The following is a 17,351-nucleotide window of genomic DNA, read 5'->3' as shown; positions in this document are numbered from 1 at the left end:
ATTCCCGCGTCGGCTTTGAGGTGTGCAACGATGCGCCTGTCCATCTCCTGCGACAGCTGTCGGTAAGCTCCCTCACTTCCATCGCATTCCATCCCATCTCATCCAATTACAATCATCAATTGCTCATCTAATAGACAATCCAAGGTCAAGTGCATCCACGATGGCCATCCTCCCTGCCGTCGCTGCCACCGCCTCCGTCGCGATAACTGCGTCCTGACCGATCCGCGCTCTCCCGGTGTGCGCACACCCCGAACCCCTCGCAGAGCCAGCATTAGAAGAACCGGCTCAGGTTCAGCGTCAGGGATAGGAACAGGGACAAGAACAGCAACAGACACAGGAAATACCACCGCGACCACTCCCATAGCCAGCTCGCCCGCTCCTTCGCCCACCCCCTCTCATTCTGCCAATCCCATCGCTGCCATCGCCCCGGCCACTCTCATCGCAGCATGCGACATCTACCGCAAGAAATTCCCCGTCGTCAACTTCCTTCATTATCCCTCGCTGATCGCCGATCTCTCCCATCATGCCTCCGCCGTCGAACCCGTTTTTCTCTCAGCTCTACTCTCTCTATGCGCCCGCTTCATGCCCGATGCCGCCCTGGCTGCTCCTGAAACCTACGCGGAGTATGCGCGCTCTCAGCTGGCCCATCGCGCCTTCGAAGCCCCTTCCCTCTATCTTGCACAATCGCTCGTCATGATCTCGCTCTACGAATGGGGTTCGGGTCGGCCTTATCGCGCATGGATGTACAGCGGTACTATTCCACTCAATTTCCCCCTTCAGTCCGACCATCACTAACCCAATGCGCTAATCTCAGGCATGGCCACCTACATGATCCAATCCCTCCTCAAGACCGCCGATGATACCATGGAACAACAACCCCTCCTTGACCTGCCCGCCCATCGCATAACCTACGAACAGCTGGTCCGCACCTACTGGTGCTGCTTTGCACAGGACTGCGAGCTCAGCTCCGGCGCCCGCCAACACTTCGCCCTCTCCTTCCGCCAGATCTCCGTGCCCCTCCCCATCAGCGATTCCGACTTTACCTTTGGGAAAGCCACCCCACGCTTAATGCCGGCGGACATGAATCGCTCATCCTCTCTGGCACTGAATTTATCTATTGATCGGGGTTTGACTATCGTCACACGGGGGTTCGACATATTCGTTCGCATACTCCGGTTCGCCAATGAGAGCCGTCGGGGTCGGGCGCAAGGGTCGGCAGGGTTGTCACTCCGCGCGTGGGAGATGCTCAAGGCCGAGCTGGACGAGTGGAGGGGGCTTCAGGATGCGACGGTGCGGTATCCCGAGACCAATGCGCAGGCGCATGTGGCCTTGGGATCGGGGGAGTTGTTCGCCTATATCAACCTGGTGTATTTCATGAGGTGTGTTTATTTAGCCGTCAGACTGCTCGATGAGGTAATTACTGACCGCGGTAGTATTCTATTCCTCTACCGCGACCGCTTCCTCTCCACCCCTAAACCATCCATCGACCATCACGACCCTGCCGACGACGAGGCCATTGACCACCTCTTCGCCACGGCACAGCACATCAGCGCTATACTCGCAGCCCTTGAAGCCTGCGCCACTCCTGTCATCACTCCATATGCGGGGTTCAGCGTCTTCGTCGCCGCCCATATCAACATGTACGGGACTGTCTGTCCGGGCCGGTACCCGGGGGGTCTGGCGCGCGCGCAGGAAGAGAAGAAGATGAATCTGGAGTATCTGGAGCGACTGTGTCGGTTCTGGGATGTGGGAACAAGCTGGGTACGCGCACTCACACCCCCACTATAATTCTTGTTGAAGACTAATGGATGGCAGTGGCGAACTCTCCAAGAAGCAAACCGGTTCTATGAAACAGCCCGAACCACCGCCCAAGGTCCAACGGGCGTTTCTCGTCCAGAGCATCTCACCCTGGCTGGTACCATTGATGAATACGGCGATATTCGCGTGTCGCGACCCGAAACAGCGTCTCCCGCGCGACGACGCCCAGGGGTATCTTCTGAGGGAGTAGGAGTGCGACGGATGTCGGTCGCCGAGTTGACGGCGCCAGGTGGTGGTGGAAGCAGCGGTGGTAGTGGTGAGTGGGCGGATGTCGAGGCGGAGATGTGGCAGTGGCCGTTTCTCGATGAGAATTGGTCGTTGGGATTCGACACGGGGTTTGAGTCGGCGTGGCCGGGATTGAGCTGATGGGAGCTGGGTCGGCTTTGTATGAGTAATGAATGGATGAGTTAATGGCCACTTGTATAATTAATATTATCGATCGTAATCAGATATGGTCTGGTTCCATGGCCATTACAGCGCCTGAATAGTAAGTGATAAGGTTATGTTCGAGATTGTCCTTCCGGTGATAAATTGCTCCTATATTCCCTCCATCTAGACATAGGGCTCTGGTAGTTTAACGTCTGAGCGCGGGTCATACTCGGGGCGGTACAAAATCCAGAGGGGTTGTGCTGAGAATATCGACTAGCAATGACACCGACTGGAGAAACCTCCGTTCGATCAAGAGATTGTTGCATTCGAGATAGTCCGGCGAGGAGTCAATTGATTTGTACTGGCGCTTTCACACATCCAATGCTCCAAAATGTTCAGTTTGGAACACTTGGGATGCGGTACACTGAGCGCAAGCACTGCGACCTCGGGTCGGCATACTAGTAAGTAGTAGATAGAGCACAGGCCTCTTGGTGTACCTCAGCCGAGTCAGTATCATGTTTATTAGTGGTTCGGTCGGCACACGCGGCGTCGGTTGCCCCGTTGTGTTGGCGTAGTAGTATTTTATCTGTTCTCGGAAGTAGGGTAAGCTGCATAGTGGTACTTTAGTAGTATATGTCTCAGATGTTGGTGGAAACAAACCACCGACGACACATCACTGTAATTAAAGAAAGCACAGCACGGGTCCCAGCAGGTGGTCCCGAACTGAAATCCCCGAAAACTGCAGTTCAGTAGAATACTACTGCTAATAATATATATTCACTCCCCTGCAGGTTAAGTCCGAGTGGGCGCGTACGTGGCTCAAATGGGATTCTGGAATACGGCATCATGCCCGTCGGCCATAACTACTGGTTGCGTCTACCGTTGGGAGCGGGGAATGTTCAATCGGCAGTTCACTAAGTATTTAGTTTCTTAAGTTCTGCCCCATTGGAGAGATGAAAGGTTGTGACGGTAAAGGAGAAAATTGCGTGGAATCTAGAAAACGCGGTCGAAAAACACTAGCATTGGTTTAAGGTTAAGACGGCCTTAATTATTGCCAGAACGCGTCGATCTTTGCGCACACAGATTGAGCAAGTGGAGATGAGACGGACAACCACGTAAGATGGTGCGTGAATGCATCATCACACGTCTTTTTAGTCGAATTGACAAGGGCATTAAGCCATAAAGAGATGGGGCCGAGAAATGACTGCCACAAGTAGCGTGGCGCAGATATCGACTTGGTAGAAAATGGGTTTCACCACTGCTATTCTTGTTCTTGAGATGGCCTGTTCGGCGTGGCTGAATTCCGAGGGTGGACACCCAAGGCGCTCACCAGTTCGACGATCGGCCGTTGCAATTGCCCAGCCTCTGTTGGGGAGCACAGCGAAGCTTTTAGCGGGGAACGCGCTTCGGTTGGAACCAGATTTGGTTGTCCTTGGGCTAAATTCTTTTCCTCACGAGGGATACAGTGGAGTCAGGGTGGGAAAAGGGGGGGTGGGTGAGGGTTCATGTTGTGGATATTTGTGATTCTCTGTTCACAATTGATGCGAAAGGAGGTGATTCCAGCTGAGGTTGAAAAGGATATCCTCATCCTCGACTGGAATCGAGCATAATTTCAAGCCAGTGCCGTTGCAATGCAGTCAAGAATTAATGACAAGAAACGAACAAGCACCGGGTGGACCAAAGCCGCGTGGCCGCTGAGTGGCCGACGGCCCACTCCGGATCCGCGCAGCCAATCACTGACGGAATTCGCTATAAAAATAAACTGGGAAAGCCTCAGCCCTAGTTGAGGCACGTTATGGAGTACGACGACTGCCAGCAAGATTGGCCTGGCAGAGATTTCGGCTCTCTCGCCCATCATCTCGCTCGACATTCATATTTGAGGGCCTGTCGGTAGTTCTGTTCCGATGGGCCCTACAATCCCTTCTTTACCCTGATCTCCCTCTTCCTCCTCTTCCTCTTCGTCTTTCCATCATCCTATCTACTTCTACCCGAACTTGGCTGCTGCCTATATCCGACCCCTCCTCTAATCCATCCATCATGCAACTCCGCTATCTGCTGGCGCTCAGCGCCCTATCATCCACCGTTTTCGCGCACGCAGAACCCGCGGCAGGAGTCTTTTCGCTGTCACCGCAAACCGAGGCGCCGGTCGCTGAACCAACATCCATCATGGATAACTACCTCAAGCCCAAGCGGTATAACCGTTCCTTGAATTTCCAAAAGAGGGCGACTACCACCGATGATACCACCACCACCACAGATGCAGCCACCACCACTGCAGACTCCACTACATCCGACTCGACCAGCACTACCGAAGCCACCACCACCACCACCTCCGACACCTCCACGACCAGTGCTACAACCACTGCCACCACTGCCACGAGCACCACCTCCAGCTCGAGTTCCACCACATCATCCTCTTCTTCCCAATCCACCACCAGCGCCACCTCTACCACTCAAAGTACCACAACAACCTCAACCACCACTAGCACCACCACCTCTGCCACGAGCACCATCTCCGCCGCGCAAAAGGAGTACAACCACCGCGGAGAGATCGCCGCCATCGTGACCTTCAGTATCCTCATCTTCATCTTCGTCGCCCTCACCTTCTTCCTCTGCTTCCGCGAGAAGTCCAAGGTCAACCGTCTGGCCAAGAAGGCCGACGCCGGCGCCGATTACTCCATGGTGCCGCTGGCTGAAGGCCGGCCTCAGAGTAAGGCCAAATTTGACCGCGCCTCCATGATGTTCGCCTCCAACTCGCAGCTCAACCTCGATCAGATGTCTCGGAGGCCTACCTCCATGGCGGCTAGTGAGACTCTGAGTGTGCCCATGAACCGGACGGCGCCGGGGACGCCGTCGGATGAGCATCGGGCGAATATGGTTTGATTAGGAAGTATAGATGGGGGGTTGTGTATGAGTTCTGTCCAGATACCCGGGATAATGTTCGACATGATTGCAGCATGACATTACCGAAAGAGTCGCCATCGTTTGAAGGAGGATGGGTTTTCTTAGTATCTCTGTCTTTTCTTTTCTTTTTTTGTGTATATTGGATGTTTTGTTCTTCAGCGATTTGAGCCTTCCGTATGATCGTTTGTGGAGCATTGTGATATCAGATGCATATGCATAGCGTTGTGGAGATAACATCCATTGCATTGCCCGTCAGTAATGTGTAAGCCTGCATTACCTAGTAGGCACGGCCCATGACTTTAGCTTAGCATAGAGCTGCTGTTCGAATTATGTATGCCGTCTCAGGGTATAAGATGGGACAAGATGCGGCACAACTTGAGGGTATTATCTTGATTCATCACCCGACCACACATTTACCCTTCAACACGTCCCGGACGTTGTCGATCTAAACAAACTTGTGCATTTAATGAAGATAGACTAAACCCCGATGACACTATTGTACGACAGTGAAACCATCATTCCCACCCATAACGCAATCGGCGATATCTCCAGATCCCAGCACCCCCCTTAACGCCGAAAGCCGATCTATACACCAGCACCCATCAAAACATAAATATCGATTATCTGCCACATACCCACATCAACTGAATCACTGTACATCATTAACAATACACAGAGAATACTACAGTATATCTACAATGCCCCACCCACGCATCCACTCCACCGGCTCCCTCGACGCCTTCAACCCCATCCTCGTCACCCCCGTCATCGGCACCGAATTCCCCAAAGACAGCTGCAACATCGTCGACGACATTCTCAATGCCCCGAATGCCGAACAACGTATTCGTGACCTCGCCGTCCTCGGTACACACCCCATCCCTAACTACTACTACCCCCTCCCTCAAACCATAATACTCACAAATCCCAACAGTCGCAGAACGCGGCGTCGTCTTCTTCCGCGCCCAGCACAACCTCACCAACGACCTCCAAAAACACCTCATCCTGGAAATGGGCCGCCTAACCACCCGCCCCGAATCTCACGGTCTCCACATCCACCCCGTCACCAACGACGCGCGCGAATTCGGCGACCCGGATCCTCAAATCAGCACGATCAACTCCGAGGGCCGCAAGAAACTCTACCAGGGCTCGGACTATACCCGTATGGCGGCCGTCTGGCATAGTGATATTGCGTTTGAGAAGGCGCCGGCGGATTTCTCGAGTCTGAGGTTGACTCAGTTGCCTGTCACGGGGGGCGATACCTTGTGGGCTTCTGGGTATGAGGTGTATGATCGCATTAGTAAACCCTATCGCGGGTTTCTGGAGGGGTTGAGTGCCACGCATGTCGGGGCGGGGTTTAAGAGAATGGGCGTGAAGGTGTATACTGGGGAGAGAGGGGCGCCGGTCAATGTCGGGGATGAGTTGGAGGCGGTGCATCCGGTATGCATCTTTGTTTGATTCTGATTGTGATGAAAGGGGGTGGGGTTGGCTGATGGTTACTACTTAGGTTGTCAGGACGAATCCGATTACGGGGTGGAAGTCGATCTTTCCGATTGGTATGTTCATGTTGCAGTGGGTATGTGTGAAGTTGTGTGCTGATGAGATTAGGGGCCTTTCCGAGCAAGATTAACGGATTGAATCGTCGAGAGAGTGCAAATATGCTGCAGTACTTTCATGATCTGATCACCTACGGTCATGATCTACAGGTGCGGTTCAAGTGGAATGACCCGAATGATATCGGTATGTTACCCAACTACTTTCATGCAAGTGGTTTCTGCTGACAAAATAGCCATCTGGGATAATCGCAGCGTGTTCCATACGGCCACCGGTGACCACGAAGGATTCGGGCCCAGAAGTGGCAATCGCGCTGTCGGCGTGGGCGAGGTGCCATACTTTGATCCAGAGAGTAAGTCGAGGAGGGAGGATCTGGGGATTGAGGATACGTTGTCTCCGGCTCATTTGTAGTTATGTTGCTGACGGTAGTTTGATGTCAAATTGGGTATCTGTTTGGTCTATTCCGGAGTAAACCAGTTCAGTCCGTCGGACATATCCATGCTTAATAGGTCGTTTGACCATATCTCCGGGAATATGTCGCTGAATGTATGCCAGAATTCAGGTGTATCTGCTGCAGCAGACCCCTGTCCATATGTATCGTGTCCGGTCAATCCTCCCATAGGGGGTAATGGATACTGAAAGTCAAACCACCCAGCCGATAGCTGAGAATCCCCAGTAGTTAGTTCTGTCTGTGCGCTGACGCTCTCGGAATGTGGTGTGGGAATAGCATCCTCTTGTGTTTGTGATTCACTTGGCATGGAATCGGCCTTTGCTGCATCATTCACGTATTCCATCACGCGGTTGATGATCATCTCCAGGCCGTCTCGATACTTCTTCAGACTAGAATTTCTCTCGGCCATGACGAACAGCGCAGAAGAACAGGCTCGCAGATCATTCGACACGGCTACTGTCCACAGCTGGGGGGCTCGGAAGAGGCAAAGACTATCTCGTCAGGCTGATTCTATTGCAACACCAGGAAGTGGAGGAACTCACCAAATAGTCAATCCAGCCATATACAACGAGTTGACTAAGAGAAAAGAATATCCCGACGAATCTCGCTGCCGCAGTCGTTTGAAGCACTGACACATCTGCCCCGAGGCATACAGACATTTCTCAATGAGGGGATCCCTGCGCGGTAAGATTCCTATGAACCGCTGAATGAGCATCCGAATGGCGTTGTTCCAATGCATATGAACAAAATCATCCTCGTCTGGTGCCATTGGTGGCAGCGATCTTTCGAATTCCTCCAACGCAGCCATCAGATATGTTGTCTCCGGGACCAGCGCTGCGGTGCTCTTATCTGTCCGGTAAATCCGGGTATGGATCTGTGACATTATGCGCTGCAACCGAGTCAAGGCGATGAACCTCCGAAGACTCCTTCCTCGCGCCGGCTCAAGCGGAGCCACTGAATTCCGTAGTGCCTCTTCAATCAGCTGGTCACTGGTACACGAATCATCCAGATCAGCCGGCGCATGGACATCGATTTCGTCTTCCGGAACACTGAACGGCCGTCCCAATGACCAGGCCACGTATCGCTCAACCAGGTAGACGGACCAGAACAACCGCCGGCGCACCTGCCCTTCGTACGGTCGCATTCTTCGATACTGTGATTCCCGGTGCAATCCTAGATCGATACAGATGCGCATGGCTAGACCGATAAGATACCACACTCGCGTGGCAGAAGATGTTCGCATGTGATAGAGGACCAGTAACATGAGGGCTTCGAGATTCGTGTAGGATTGCGATTCGCCTAGTGAAGGTTCCAGCTGTAGTGCCGTCGCTACAAAGGCGCTTGGCGGCGTGGAGTCGTAGGTCTCGGTCATTTGTAGGATAGCTGCACCGATGGCATATACCATGAATAATTTGAACCGTGCAGCCTCGCTCGTCACATCCGACTGAGGCTTCTGAACGGTCGCATGCAGCTGCATCAGCTCTGAGCGATCCAGGAACGGGAGACGCGTATGCATGTCCTTGAAGTATGCATTGAGAAGTCGTATCCCAACAGCATCGCTTGGTAATGTGGTGCTGGCTGCGGTTCTCTCGCAAGGCAGAGCTTGAAGGTGGCTGCCATTGATGGGGATGGACCTAAGCCAGACGGCGTTCTGCACCAGACGGCCCAGATCCTCTGCAATGGACATGCCCGATGAGGGACCCAGATATGCCAGATTCTCGCTCCCCTCATGGCTCATTGCCATCATCGAGACCACACCAGCTCGGGAGTCACGTTGTTGCGGTTTTGTGCCCGTCGAAATCTGTTCCTGTGGCGCATCCGAATCCGGAGGAATTTGTTCCAGTGCAGCAGCCAGCTGTGCTTCAAGCACTTCAATGCGATGCACCAATGCCCCCTTGGACATGGCATGGTGCCAGGATGGAACGGACTCGGATCGCAGACAGGGCTGCTTGGCGGATTCGCAGCCGGTACAAGTCGGATAGCCGACGCATCGCTGCTTGCGCCGGTGGCAGCGTTTACATGACTTGGGGATGCGTTTGCGAATCCTTCCTTCAGCGCTCATGACGGGAGGTGAAGGTTGCAGCGAAGAAAATGGGAACAGGAAGCAGGGGACGATCAGCCATCCCTGATGTTCCCCGCATCTTGGATGAATTGAATCCTCTGCCGAGGCGCCAATTAGTACTTAGTTACCGGGCTGGGCGTGGCGGATATGAGGCGATGGTGCCGCCAACGCACGCCATCGCATTGGTGACTGTTTTACCGGCCAACCAACTTGAAGTATTTTGATACGGTCGGAAAGGCAGCCGAAAGGCGGTCCAACATTATATTCGAGGTGAGGCCGAATATATCCGCGATGACAGATCAGTCTGTAGTAGCAAATTCATCAGCTCCATCACCACAATTCTGGGATTAGTCTATTTGCAAGAGCAAAGTCAAGTGGACGATACTAGGTTTAACAATTATCACCGGTCAAAAATAGCTATACTCTTTTTCCGTTTAGCGGAATACAGGCAGTTGCAGGCAACACATGAACCAGTCGTAGAGTCCGGCTATATTTGCTCTCAACATGAATGCAAAGCTGCGGCCAATATCCCAATCAAGGCAAGATGGCCGAGTGGTCTAAGGCGCTGCACTCAAGTGAATTCGCTTGTCCAGCTCAGCTGGATGTATTGCAGTCTCGAAAGAGGCGTGGGTTCGAGTCCCACTCTTGTCATATCTTTTTTCTTTTTCCTTTTCCCCCCGCTCGTGATACCTCGGGAGGATATAATAGCATTGTTTTTATGACACATGGAAAGAAGACCACAACAATGCCTTTCTGACATTGTCATGCATATGTCTTACCCGTCTCACTATCAGACACCTTTTTTTTTTTTTTTTTTTTCCATTATGGTGATGTGCAAAATTCGAATACATCTCAACCGCACACTCTCCATCCGATGGCAGTGTTTTCTCGCCTCTCTCGCAGAATGTATTCAATCTCACCTTGCCCACGTCACAACTTTGGCTGACAAGGAAAATATACCCCGATCTGTCGGTCCATCCCATCATGCCAGCCTTATCGGGATGGTTGTATGACAGTCCAACTGTCCCGGTTCCCACCATAGCCTCAATGACTGGATGATGCACTGCCGGCTAACTCTCCCAATCCAATATCGATCACAGCCTTTAATAGGCTGAAAAGTACCTCGCTGTTCTCCGCAAGCGTTCGATCCTCAATCCAGTTCAACGTTCAATCCAAGGACTGGATAACTGACCAGCTTGGAGATCCGTGGGGAAGTGGGCCGCCCGACCCAGACTTGCCGTCTCACTCAGCTAACAGCTTAGCTCTAGACTACTACCGTATATTAGCTGCTGCTCCAGTTCCCCGCCTTCATCACCATCGGCTTATTCCTCCCCTCCACAATACTCGCACCCACTGTGGCCAAATAATGTCGACCGCTAAGTTCAGAGTCACCGAACATATCATCCCCGCATGCTATGTCCGGGAGTATGCGGGCAGTACCGTGGACCAGGAGGATGTCCTGCATCTCCACATCAAGCAATACACGCCTCGCGATCTACCCGATCCCGTCCCAGCCGATGCTGTCACTATCATTGCAGCCCACGCGGTGGGCTTTCCCAAGGTAAATACTCCCCTTTCAATAACAATCGATGGAAGTGGAATGACCAGGCATAGGAGCTGTACGAGCCGTTATGGGACGGGCTTCTCGTACGATCCGCTCAATCCAACTTCCACATCCGCGGTATCTGGATAGCAGATGTCGCCAACATGGGCATGAGTGGGGTTCTCAACGAAGATAAACTCAGCATGGACTGTGAGTGATTGCAGACCTACTACTACTTCCTAGCCTCGAAAATCTCTTGCTAAAAATGTTTTCTAGGCTCATGGATGGACCATCCCCGCGATTTGCTTCTAATGATCAATCATTTCCGCGATCAGATGCCGCGACCGCTAGTAGGAGTGGGCCACAGCTTCGGAGGTACCATCATGTGCGTGTCCACTCGCTCCCATCGCCGGATTATTACTGACCTTTCCTTCAGTACAAATTTGGCACTGATGCACCCCCGTCTACTAACCTCGGTTATTCTCTTCGATCCGGTAATTCAACGACTACCACCCAAGATGGGCTTTGGTGCGGACCCGCCCGGTCCTGTCAACTTCGCCCTGTGGCGTGACGACGTCTGGCCAAACCGGGCGGCAGCAGCAGCAGCTTACAAGAAAGTCTTTAAGAAGTGGGACCCTCGGTGTCTCGAATTAATGGTACAGTATGGGTTCCGGGATCTGCCCACGGCCCTGCATCCCGACTTGGGCGACAATGTAGACGCTGCCAACCCGCCGGTCACGCTGACCACGACCAAGTATCATGATGTGCTGGGTCAGATTAGGGAAAGGTTCCATGCTCGAACGTCTGATGGCCAGGCACAGTTGGATCGCTCAACCCATGCGGATGTGGACCCTTCTGTTGCTGTCCTTCCGGTGTACCGCCCCGAACCGCCCAGCACATTCAACAAACTGCCATCGCTGCGACCGTCAACACTCTTCTTGCTCGGAGAAGCGAGTTACTTGAACCTCGATGATCTTCGAGAAGGAATCAAGAGCTGTGGTCAAGGGGTTGGGGGAAGCGGGGGAAGAGACAAGGTCAAGGAGATCATTCTACCCAAGCAAGGCCACTTCTTCGCCTTTGAAGCGGTCGGAGAGACGGCCAGCCATTGTGCCAGCTGGTTAGATAAGGTTATGCGCGAATACCGAGTCGCTGAGCGGGAGTGGAAGGAAAAGAGACAAAAAATGGCCAAACGGGACCATTTGGTGCTGAGTGAGGAGTGGCGCAGGGTGATCAAGCCTCCCAGTTCATTCCGCGCAGCCAAGTCACGGAAAACCAAACTATGAGGTCTTGGTAGCTGCCTTCCTCTTATACCTGTGCTTTGATCTACAATTATAATACCACTATTTTATTGCTCCAGCTAAAATGTGCAGTGAGAGTCGGAATGTCAGGCCTGACATTCCATGTCATATCCCACCCTCAGGATCCATTCTTTTCTCCAGTATATCAAGTAATATTTACTCCTAAAAAGGAGGGCGTTGAAAGTTACTCAACAGGCTCAAGGCACAAGCATAGTTAGAAGAGGCGTCATCTAATCACCCCACACCGAGTGTGCACTAGGAGTCAGTCGCATTGTAACAAAGGCGATGGGAAGAATACCGAGCGAAGACTGCGCCGCGGATCAATGACGATGACAAAACTATATAAAGTTAACAAAGCTTAGTATTTTAGACTTTCCAGCCAGAAGTAAAAGCATGGGAGCAGATGTGTCATATCGGTTGCAATACCCACGGTGTGGGCAAATGCCCCCGTGGGAATGTAACATTGTGGGGACTGGGGAGATAGTAGTTGCAACGTCATGGGCTGCTTACTCAGAACATGAAGGCATCATAGAAGTTGCCTCCACACGCAGTCTTGCTTGCTCTGAGTAATAGATACAGTAACTACTCGTGCGTGCACGATGTGAGGGATGAACAAGTCTCCCCAAGATGCCGATCAATGCCATAAGTGATGTATGTTTCCTAGTATACTGTAAGTTGATACAATATTCAAAATTCGCCTAATATACTAATTCTAGGCGAATCGCTTACAGGATTTCTAGATATTGTTTGTATTGGTTACAAATAATGCCACAAAGTGAATGACTGTGAATAATCTGAATGATGTAAAGTCGGTTCAACAGTAACTCTAACTGCCCAACCTTCGTCATTGCTTGATCTGAGCCTGGTATAAATACATACTGGCATCCCACAAAATAAAACCAGATCTTCCTTGACACATCATCTTATTGCCTTTGCCCTAATTCATAGTATTGTCTGCACCTCTCCAGAGGGGCATAACAACCATGCAAATCGTAACTGTCATCGCACTTCTTGCGGCCAAGTATGCTCCCTGACTGTCGCATCTTCATGGAACCGTGTACTGAGGTAATCTATAGCCTTGCCGTCGTACAGGGTTGTAAGTGTTGGTCTGGGGATAGTGTGGATTTGAAAGCGAGCCAAGATTGTTGCTCCAGCAAATGTTGGAACGGTGATGATGGCAGTGTGAGCCTTTCATGATTATATCCCATGTACAAGACGGGTTTGGTTATATTGACGAAATGATAGTGTGATTCCAAATGCCTTGGGGATGATGTGTGGGATTATGCGGTATGTTGTGCGGCGGAAGATGAATGTAGTGATTGCGATTACGGTTGTCATCGCGAGGACTTGTAGGAGTACTATATATGGATAGTTAGTCCGGAATCTTTCGCTGTTAGTAAAAGATCAAATGCTATGGAGTCGACTATCGAGGTCATTCTCTCTGACAGGTTCTGTCAATACGATCTATATTCGTTGCATACTATTTTTTTCTCATTCATATACAGATAAGTAGTAGGTAGAGTAGAAAGTGCAGAATATCGTCATCATTAATTGCCCCTCCATACTGAATCGGAGTAGCAAACTTGCTTGAATTAAGCAGTACATCCTGCTCGTCCAACAACCCTACACCGGATCGCCAAGATCAAGTCGAACAACGGGGGTTTTTTTTCATCCTCTTCAACGCGTTATGATCAAAACTACTTGTGTAATTCTTATCATACATCAAACGTCACATATCCTCTAAAAATCAGAGCATCCTCCCGCCACCAACTAAAGTACCTCCCTCGGCAAGAACAACGGCATCGAATCTTCCCACATCGAGTTGGTCATCAACTTCTTATTTCCCCCATCCGCATCCATAATCATAACCTGCCCATACGGCTGGAACGTATCACCATACAGCGCACACTCAAACCGGAACCCATACATGCCGGTAGACCACATAATCCGTCCATCCTGCGACCAGACCGCATGCGCATCATTAGCACCGCTGCTCGTCAACACGCGGAGATCTGTCCCATCCGGCCGGATCGTGCACACATCGTAATTGTACGTGCTGGTTTTGCGTGTGAATAGGATGAGCTCTCCATCGGGAGAGAACTGGGGCAGATTGTCCCATTCTGTGGTTAGGACGGTTGTCTTTCGCGTCTCGAGGTCCAGCACCCGCAGCCCGATCTCGCTGGCGTTGCCGTAGGTTGCAGTGTCGGCTCCCCAAACCCGATACACCACTTTCTTGCCATCCGGCGAGAAACTCGGGAACCCGCTGTTCAGGGCTCCATCCTCGGTGATGGAGTAGCTGCTGTTCACGAGAACCTCCGAGTAGCTCCCGTTGGCGGTGGCCCGCACGATCCATCCGCCTGAGGCTTCTCTCGTCTCGAACCAGAATCCGACGCCGAAGACGAGCCACTCGCCGCAGGGTGACCAGCTGGGCTGGTAAGCGCTCAGTCCTGTGGTTTCGTCATCGCTGACAAAGTCCGCCGTGCTGGGGTCGTAGACGAGTTGCAAGTCGCCTCCGGTTGTGTTCAACGTCACGATGGACGAATTGCCCAGCTGCTTCTGTGTGATGGCGACGCGCTCCTGGTGCGAGACCTGAGGGAAGACGTCCGTGAAGCGGTAGTCCCAGTCACTGTCCCAGCTGTAGAGCTGCTTGTACCCCGAGCGGATGCTCCAGGTGCTCTTTTCGTAGACTACTTGCTTGCCGTCGGGAGACCACGCCGGGGACCTGAGGGTCGCCGAGGTCGTGTTGACGTAGAGTCCCGCGGTCGTGTAGAAGCCCTCGCTGGTGCCGCCTTTGAGGGTGTAGGCGATGGTGCCGTTCTTGTCCAGGTACTGAGGGAATTGCTTGACACCGGAGCCGGCGACTTCCACGCGCACATCGGTGCCTGTCTCGAAGTCTACGGACATGATCGTCGAGTTGGCTGTGGTAATGGTTTCTGGACGATGGGCGTTGTAGGTGTCTTCCCGGGTCATTTCGTAGTAGACGATGCGTTTACCGTCTGCTGACCATTTCGGAGATCCAAGAGAGTAGTATGGCTTGGAGATGATCTGACGGAAGTCAGAGCCATTGGGACGGATGGCGTAGAGAGAGAGTTCTTGCGTCGTCTCCCAGCCCGTGCGGCCGAGGAAGGTCGGTACGCCGTGTCCGTCCCATTGGGTGTTGCGGTCCGAAGAGAAGGCGATCCATTCGCCATCAGGAGACCAGGCAGGACGGAGATAGCTCTCCATGAGGGAGGAGTTGGCGGCAGTGGTGGGTGTATTTGTGAGGTTCCACTGCGCGCCGGTCTGAAGATCAAGGATCCAGATGTTTGCCTTCATGTTGTTGGCGGTGGAGACGTAGGCTGCCAGGCGGCCGTTGGGAGAGATAACAACGGAGTCTTCCACTGCAGGCGTGGCAACCAATTCCTGGAGATCGGAGCCGTTGGTCCGTACGCGGTAGATGTCAGAGTTACCGTCACCATTGCGCTCGCTGGTGAAGGTGATCCATTCTACATCCGGGGAGAAGGAGGCATGGTACTCGTAGACGGGGTTGGAGAGGAGTGGGCGTTCATTACTGCCATCTGTGTTGGCAATGTAGAGCTCGGATGTGCCAGGAGCAATGCGGTTCATCATGAACACGCCTTTCTGCCCGACAGAAGGGGTGCTAGAGGAGGTAGGAACAGTTGAGGGGCTGCTCTTGGAGGCAATCAACGGTCGGGACATGTGAGCGTGTGCTTTCACCATGTTATCAATGCCCATGTTCGCAGTGTGTGCGAAGGGACAGCCTCCAAGGGCCGGGATGGCCGCCAGGCCTAGAAGGGAGATGAGGGAGCAGCGCATAGTTGCGGAGGACTGCCCGGATATCCTGAGTCTTGAACTGAACTTGACTGAGCGACGCCTGAGCAGAGCACTGACGAGCGAGAAGACGGTGGTATTTAAGCACCTCGACCTGGCAACAAACCGCAGTTTCCCCGCGGCTGATGCAGAATTTGCTGAACGGTGCTAAGCGTGGAGCCCTTTCTGGAAACACCTCTTGCGCGGGCCTTTGCTACAGGGACGGGGGAGTGATACCGGCTAAATCATGTACCCGGTGGATATTGAGATAGTCATGCTAGTGGGACAGATGGAATCCATGCACAATACTTCTGCTCCATAACATAGCGAGTCCTGTGCAGACTGGGACAAATGCAGCCAGATACTTTCTGCCTGGTAGTCTCCCTGGTAGCAGACTGCTTGGGTTTAATCGGAGCATATAGTATATTAGATCAGCTGACACAGTGCTTTGCTCACTTCTGCTTAAATCACAGCATACAGTTTCGTTGGGCATAATGTGGATTGGTATAGAATATAGACGGCCGGATGTTGGCGGACACTCGAAGTATCAAATAAGTGCTGTACATCCACCTACTAAGAGTCCACTGATTTGACGCATGAATCATGACGCAGCCGAAGACTTCTCTCCGATGTCCGTTGTCCGACTACGGTCTGCAGCAGATAAGATGAAATAGCATTGTATTTGCATCTATTGGCGCGGAAGCTCAGGGCTGAGACCCACTGCCCAGATGACGGGGCGCTCGGACAAACGACCCCTGTTTTCGTGACTGTTCATAGTATAGGAGCAGCTTTGAAGAATTTATTGGTTGGTCATGCAGACATCCGGGGTCCTGCGACGGGGGGATTGGAGACATTCTCATCGAGACATATGGTCGAATATTCATGTTTATCCCCTTCCGTTATGCCTTCCTCGAGCAAAAACCTCATAACCAGACTATGGGGAATCCGACAGACACGATGTGAGCGGTACAGACGTTCTTGGCGCTCAGAACCCTGGAGGGATAAGATCTGCAGTCCCCGTCGGAGCAGATCAACTTTCCTGTCTCCGATGTCCGACATCTCCACTGTGAGACCCAGTTCGACCTCCTTGCTCCGGTGTCATTCGATGGCGATGAAAATTTGTCCTACTAGATACCAGGCCATGACGATCACAACCAAGCGAGGAGTCCACTCTTGCTCTTGGAAGATGCCATCGGTTGTGAATTTCCGCTGCAGGCACATGTCCGGTACCGAGAGTAATCTAATCAGATAAACCAGCATCTGATAACCGGGTGTGCTTTTGTGAGAAATAGCGCCGCATTATGAAATTTATCAAGGAATGGGCTATAGTAGCACCAGCACATTACCATAGAAGAAAAAGATTTGCAATCGCAAGGTGTACAGATCTGACACATACCTCTGGACGAGATTGGATGGATACTTATACAGCTGGACAACACATTTCCGTCTAGTGCTAATTGACTGGCACCTGGTAGAAGGGAATAGGGGTGCCAGAATCTGCAGGGGTTTTGAAATAGCCGGGTAACCAAAGTGGCATTAGGCTCT

The 17,351-nt window shown here is 52.2% G+C and overlaps 9 protein-coding genes and 1 non-coding gene across 10 annotated transcripts; 8 read left to right on the top strand and 2 right to left on the bottom strand.

Annotated features, from left to right (window-relative positions):
- Positions 1-30: 30 nt before the first annotated feature.
- On the top strand, positions 31-2,184 carry An07g00670 (uncharacterized protein; the record flags this gene model as incomplete). Its single annotated transcript, XM_059748176.1, has 4 exons — positions 31-62; positions 135-751; positions 815-1,761; positions 1,816-2,184. The coding sequence occupies 4 exons, from the start codon at positions 31-33 to the stop codon at positions 2,182-2,184; spliced, it is 1,965 nt and encodes a 654-aa protein (XP_059600848.1).
- Positions 2,185-2,466: 282 nt separating this feature from the next.
- An07g00660 (hypothetical protein) lies at positions 2,467-3,105 on the top strand (the record flags this gene model as incomplete). The annotated part of the gene is made up of 2 exons (XM_059748175.1): positions 2,467-2,636; positions 2,979-3,105. 2 exons carry the CDS (start codon positions 2,467-2,469, stop codon positions 3,103-3,105), a joined length of 297 nt encoding a protein of 98 aa, XP_059600847.1.
- Positions 3,106-3,432: 327 nt separating this feature from the next.
- On the top strand, positions 3,433-3,797 carry An07g00650 (hypothetical protein; the record flags this gene model as incomplete). The annotated part of the gene is made up of 2 exons (XM_059748174.1): positions 3,433-3,663; positions 3,738-3,797. The coding sequence occupies 2 exons, from the start codon at positions 3,433-3,435 to the stop codon at positions 3,795-3,797; spliced, it is 291 nt and encodes a 96-aa protein (XP_059600846.1).
- A 427-nt stretch (positions 3,798-4,224) lies between these two features.
- Positions 4,225-5,070, top strand: An07g00640 (uncharacterized protein; the record flags this gene model as incomplete). The annotated part of the gene is made up of 1 exon (XM_001391119.3): positions 4,225-5,070. One exon carries the CDS (start codon positions 4,225-4,227, stop codon positions 5,068-5,070), a length of 846 nt encoding a protein of 281 aa, XP_001391156.1.
- Positions 5,071-5,789: 719 nt separating this feature from the next.
- Positions 5,790-6,869, top strand: An07g00630 (uncharacterized protein; the record flags this gene model as incomplete). Its single annotated transcript, XM_059748173.1, has 4 exons — positions 5,790-5,955; positions 6,023-6,528; positions 6,565-6,664; positions 6,697-6,869. 4 exons carry the CDS (start codon positions 5,790-5,792, stop codon positions 6,867-6,869), a joined length of 945 nt encoding a protein of 314 aa, XP_059600845.1.
- Positions 6,870-7,100: 231 nt separating this feature from the next.
- Positions 7,101-9,155, bottom strand: An07g00620 (uncharacterized protein; the record flags this gene model as incomplete). The annotated part of the gene is made up of 2 exons (XM_001391117.1): positions 7,101-7,584; positions 7,636-9,155. 2 exons carry the CDS (start codon positions 9,153-9,155, stop codon positions 7,101-7,103), a joined length of 2,004 nt encoding a protein of 667 aa, XP_001391154.1.
- A 538-nt stretch (positions 9,156-9,693) lies between these two features.
- Positions 9,694-9,806, top strand: tRNA-Leu (CAA). Its single transcript has one exon. It is a non-coding gene; the product is annotated as a tRNA-Leu (tRNA).
- Positions 9,807-10,164: 358 nt separating this feature from the next.
- Positions 10,165-10,916, top strand: An07g00600 (uncharacterized protein; the record flags this gene model as incomplete). Its single annotated transcript, XM_059748172.1, has 3 exons — positions 10,165-10,184; positions 10,266-10,716; positions 10,770-10,916. 3 exons carry the CDS (start codon positions 10,165-10,167, stop codon positions 10,914-10,916), a joined length of 618 nt encoding a protein of 205 aa, XP_059600844.1.
- Positions 10,917-11,033: 117 nt separating this feature from the next.
- An07g00590 (uncharacterized protein) lies at positions 11,034-11,981 on the top strand (the record flags this gene model as incomplete). The annotated part of the gene is made up of 2 exons (XM_001391115.3): positions 11,034-11,083; positions 11,135-11,981. 2 exons carry the CDS (start codon positions 11,034-11,036, stop codon positions 11,979-11,981), a joined length of 897 nt encoding a protein of 298 aa, XP_001391152.3.
- Positions 11,982-13,766: 1,785 nt separating this feature from the next.
- An07g00580 (uncharacterized protein) lies at positions 13,767-15,812 on the bottom strand (the record flags this gene model as incomplete). The annotated part of the gene is made up of 1 exon (XM_001391114.1): positions 13,767-15,812. One exon carries the CDS (start codon positions 15,810-15,812, stop codon positions 13,767-13,769), a length of 2,046 nt encoding a protein of 681 aa, XP_001391151.1.
- Positions 15,813-17,351: the final 1,539 nt, after the last annotated feature.

Source organism: Aspergillus niger (genome assembly GCF_000002855.4).
Source record: "Aspergillus niger supercontig An07".
Taxonomy (NCBI): domain Eukaryota; kingdom Fungi; phylum Ascomycota; class Eurotiomycetes; order Eurotiales; family Aspergillaceae; genus Aspergillus; species Aspergillus niger.
The sequence above is the reverse complement of the archived record's forward strand: the minus strand, read 5'-3'. Positions and strand labels throughout refer to the sequence as shown.